General features: G+C 36.7%; 1 protein-coding gene across 1 annotated transcript; it reads right to left on the bottom strand.

Moving 5' to 3' along the window:
- Positions 1-1,437: 1,437 nt before the first annotated feature.
- LOC128126076 (uncharacterized) lies at positions 1,438-4,153 on the bottom strand. The gene is made up of 5 exons (XM_052763806.1): positions 4,028-4,153; positions 3,736-3,896; positions 2,967-3,168; positions 2,132-2,175; positions 1,438-1,459 (listed from the first exon to the last, which is right to left on the bottom strand). The coding sequence occupies exons 1-5, from the start codon at positions 4,151-4,153 to the stop codon at positions 1,438-1,440; spliced, it is 555 nt and encodes a 184-aa protein (XP_052619766.1).
- Between the last annotated feature and the right edge of the window lie 476 nt (positions 4,154-4,629).

Below are 4,629 nucleotides of genomic sequence, written 5' to 3'. Positions count from 1 at the left end.
CCTTTCGTAGTGCATCAGGCATAGTGCGAATTCCTAAACCAGGCCTCTTCCGATACTCATTAATAACAACATTATCTGCAGGAACAGAGTTGAGCATAGCCTCTGGAAGAGAACCAACAAAGTCAAACCTCATAGGATCTGATAAAATGAATTTGTTGGTATGGAAGATCTAAATTGCAACCATTACCGAGTTGTCTGGTACTTGAATCTGAAGTCGACCCAAAGCACGCTTAACAATAATCAACCAAAAACAAGCACATTAGATTTCAGAGTGCCTCGTTGTAGAACAATGCTCTGAACTAGTTAAGCCCAGAGGATTGAACCATAATCAAAGGTTAATCCCAATGTAGAGGCAATAAATGATAGTACAAAATAGTTTGCTAGCACTATCTGACCTAGTAACTCGCTCTGAAAAATTCTTGAAAAGTAGAGTAAAGAGTCCATTCCATATTTGTTAGGTTAGGTTAGGTTTCCTGAACTTTGACAATAGAGCATTCTCACCAAGATATCCCATCTGGAAAAACATTTAGAGGATGGAAGCTGAAGAAATTGATTCGGGATCGACAAGATCCTCTGCTGAAGAAAACCCTAATAATCTGCAAAATCGGGTTTTGGAGATGGAGGTTTTATGGGAATCAAGTTCAAAAGTAATTACCCCTTCATTCTGATTGTAGAAAGTAGAGGAAAATGCCTGAGAAAGATGAACCATCGGTATAGATTCCGTCATTGTCACATCTTGAGAAATAGGAGAATATTTCATACATTCGATCATGGGTTGGAGTTCATTGGAGTATCTTGAAGAGTTAAGATCCAGAATGAGATTCTGATTGGCCTTGATATTGAGCATCACAGTGGAACCAGAGTGTTCAGCAACAAAAAGAGTTTCAGACGAAGCGACCATGGATAATGTTAGAGAAAATGATGAATAGTACAGAGAGAAGGAGGTATGATCGCCGAAGATTTTGTAAACTTTAAAAGTAGTGAGAGAAAGTAAACATCAATTTTCCTTATATACGGTATAAGTGGAGAAAGAAAATCATAAATGACGTTTCCGTATCCCGGTGAAGGCGCCTGGAAAAGCGTGACAACTGTTATAGGACAGGCAACGTTTGAACTGACACGCATGATGTCAGGCAGCATTTTGAAAAGACGTGCCATTTTCAAAATCTTATCCCTTTAAATCCGTCGATTCAGTTCTGCACATTCGGAATCAAACCACATATAGCCATAACCAGGTCTCGGACTAAAAAGTAACCTTTTAGAATTAAGAACCAGACTTTTGAAAAATCACAAGGATTTTCATGAAAGAGTGTGCCAAAGATAAATAAATAAATCAAAATATATATATATATATATGTGGGGATCTGTGATGTCAAAATAGACATAAAAGCAGATGGATCCCGGGAAACGATCTCTTCCTTCGGAGTCAAGAGAGACTCAGAAGTGCTTGTGTGGCATCCTGTTGAATTACAATCACTTATTTGTTGAAAAATAGTGAAAGGCTTCTTTTCAGTTAGGCTTTAGAATTATTTAAGTGGCTGGATAGTGTATAAATCTCAAGAAAAAATAAAACTGGAGCTCGTGGGAAGAAAAAGTCTTGGGTTGAGAACATTTCATCAAAATCTCGCAAAAATAAAAATAACGAGATTTCACGGTACAAACCACGAGGTTGATTTTCGTCAATTCCTTGGTGAAAAATCTAGAACATATTTATTGTTCACCGTCAATTTAGAAAACTGGTTTCGGATTTTGAGTTTCACTAAATTCGTGGTGATAACGAATTTAAGATCACTAACATAGATATTGTGTAACCATAAACCTCAGTGGTAATTTCTGAGAATCTCGAGGGTTACATTGATGAAAGTGAAAATTATGGAGAAATGTTGGAGGTGGTTCTGAAGAGAAAGTGTACCTCTGCTATAAAGGACCGACCAAGCAGTGAACTCTTAACTCAGTTGAGAAGAGTAAGGTAGCTCAATGACTTATGTGAATTTATAGCCTATTTGGAAAGAACCGAGTGGTGTTATCGATTCATTAAGGCTTCAAACATAGAGTCTCGAGGCCTTGGACAACATGCATCAACATGCTTCTATGGACACTTAACTAGTGTAAATGATTCAGAATTACATACCTTTCCCCATCGTTCTGAATTGAAAGCAAAAAGTATACCTGCATCTGAAATACATGTTGAAATTAATGCATAAAGAAAAATATTTTTGGTAATTTTGGGTTTTTCTAAAAAAGATAAAATAGAAAAATAAAGAAAATATTTTCTGATTTTTGAATTTTTCTGAAAAAAGAAGTAAAAACATAAAATATTTTTGTGATTTTTGATTTTTGAAGTTTTCTAAAAAAATACTTTTGTATTTTGAGATATTCTGAAAAAGAAATAAAAAAATAATAAAATGCTGAAAATACTTAATATACAAAAGAGACATAATGTTCCGAGTCCCAGATGAACAGTAGATTCTGAGGCGTTGCGAGCGCTCGGACTCGTTCAGAGTGTGAATACTTACGAGTACCTCCGAGGGTTCGGAGCTGTTCGGAACATAAGTGATGCATTTCAATTACGAAGCTGGTTTCAGAATAGATTCTGCTTCTATCATTCCTAAGCCTTATAGAATTCGATTAAAGGTTGTTTCGGGTAAGGATTCTGTAAAAATATCAGCAAGTTGATCAGAGGATCTTACAAAATATACTTCTACGTTCCTATCTTCTACGTGATCCTTTATAAAATGGTACCTTAGTGATATATGTTTCGTCTTGGAATGTTGCACTGGATTGTGACAAATCCAAATTGCACTTTCTGAATCACAATAGAGTGGAATCCTCTTCATGTTTATGCCATAGTCTCGAAGTTGGCTTTGTATCCAGATGAATTGCGAAATGCATGATGCAGTTGTGATGTATTCAACTTATGCGGTAGATAAAGATACACAAGTTTGTCTCTTTGATTGCCAACTTACTAGTTTGTCATCTAGAAACTGACATCCCCTAGAAGTTCTCTTATGATCGAGACTGCATCCACCTAGATCAGCATCCAAAAATGCTTGCACAAAGAATCCAGAGTTTGAAGGATACCATATTCCAAGAGAAGATGATCTTTTGAGATATCTCAAAATATTCTTCACAACAGTCATGTGTGGCTCACGAGGATTCACCTGAACCCTAGCACAATAACAAACAATAAACATTATGTTTGGTCGACTGGATGTTAGATTCATTAAAGATCCAATCATTTGCATATAAAGAGTAATATCCGTTGCTGGCTTGTCTAAGGACGGTTTTAGCCTCGTTCCGAACGCCATTGGTACTTTGACTCTTGAATCTCCTACTATTCTGAATTTTGCACGTAACGACTTAGTGTAGGCTTCTTAATTGATGAAAATCCCTTCCAAACTCTGTCTAATATTCAAACCAAGGAAAAAATTAATAGGACCCATTGAGCTCATCTCAAATTTAGTCTCCGTCAATTTTCGGAACTCAGTAGTCAATCTAGGATTGGTTGATTTGAAAATGATATCATCAACATAGATTTGGACGATCATCATATGGTCACCATCTTTTTTACAAAAGAAGGTTGGGTCGACCGAGCCTTCTTTAAACTTTGATTGTTTTAAGAATTGGGTAAGGGTTTCATACCATGCTCGAGGAGCTTGTTTTAAATCATACACAACCTTATCAAAAATGTAGCAATAGTTTGGATATTTCTCATTCACGAAACCTGGTGGTTACTCTACGTAGACCGTTTCATCTAACTCACCATTGAGAAAAGCACATTTGACATCCATCTGATAGACTTCAAAATTCTTGTGAGTTGCATAGGCGAGGAAAATGCGAACAGATTCAAGCCTTGCAACCGGTGCGAATGTCTCTTTGTAGTCTATGACTTCTTCCTGGAAGTACCTTTCACAAACAACCTAGCTTTATTTCGGATAACATTCCCTTCCTTGACAAGCTTGTTCTGAAATACCCATTTTAAACCGACCACAAAAGCATCCTTCGGAGTTGGAATCAATCTCCATACCTTGTTACGTTTGAATTCATTAAGCTCTTCCAGCGTAGCTTGCACCCAATCTGAGTGATCAAGAGAAACCTTTACATTCTTAGGCTCAAATTTAGAGATAAACGAATTAAACATGCAAAATTCCATCTTTGAAAATAATGCAGTTTGATTCGCTTTTTTGTTGAGCTCTCTTGAGAACTCCTGAAGATGGTGTTCCGATGACTTGATTTTTGGGATAATATTTGGTCCATTTTATTAATGGTGGGTAGTTTGTATCATAAGTTAGGTCTAATTCAGCATTGACATCTTCGAGTTCTGATTGAACGTCGTCAGAGTTGTTATTTTCATTGTTGTTCCCTTTGGGAGTTTGCATATGACTCAATTGTATTCTCCCCTATGGATTGTTGTATTTGAAGAATGTGGTTGGGGAGAAACAACAGAGGTCTTCAGAATATCAATGTTAACTCCTGGATCCTTTGGAATTTGTGGCTCTATTTCGAGATCTTTTGCAGCATCATCGATGATCTTCTTTAACTCATCCTCGTGATTATCCTTAGCCTTCGATTTGGAAGTAATGGCTTTCTTAGGCTCATCAAACAGATTAATGAATTCCTCATACAAGT

The sequence above is a fragment of the Lactuca sativa genome, chromosome 5 (genome assembly GCF_002870075.4).
Source record: "Lactuca sativa cultivar Salinas chromosome 5, Lsat_Salinas_v11, whole genome shotgun sequence".
Taxonomy (NCBI): domain Eukaryota; kingdom Viridiplantae; phylum Streptophyta; class Magnoliopsida; order Asterales; family Asteraceae; genus Lactuca; species Lactuca sativa.
Note: the sequence above shows the minus strand (reverse complement) of the source record. Positions and strands in the feature narration are given on the sequence as shown.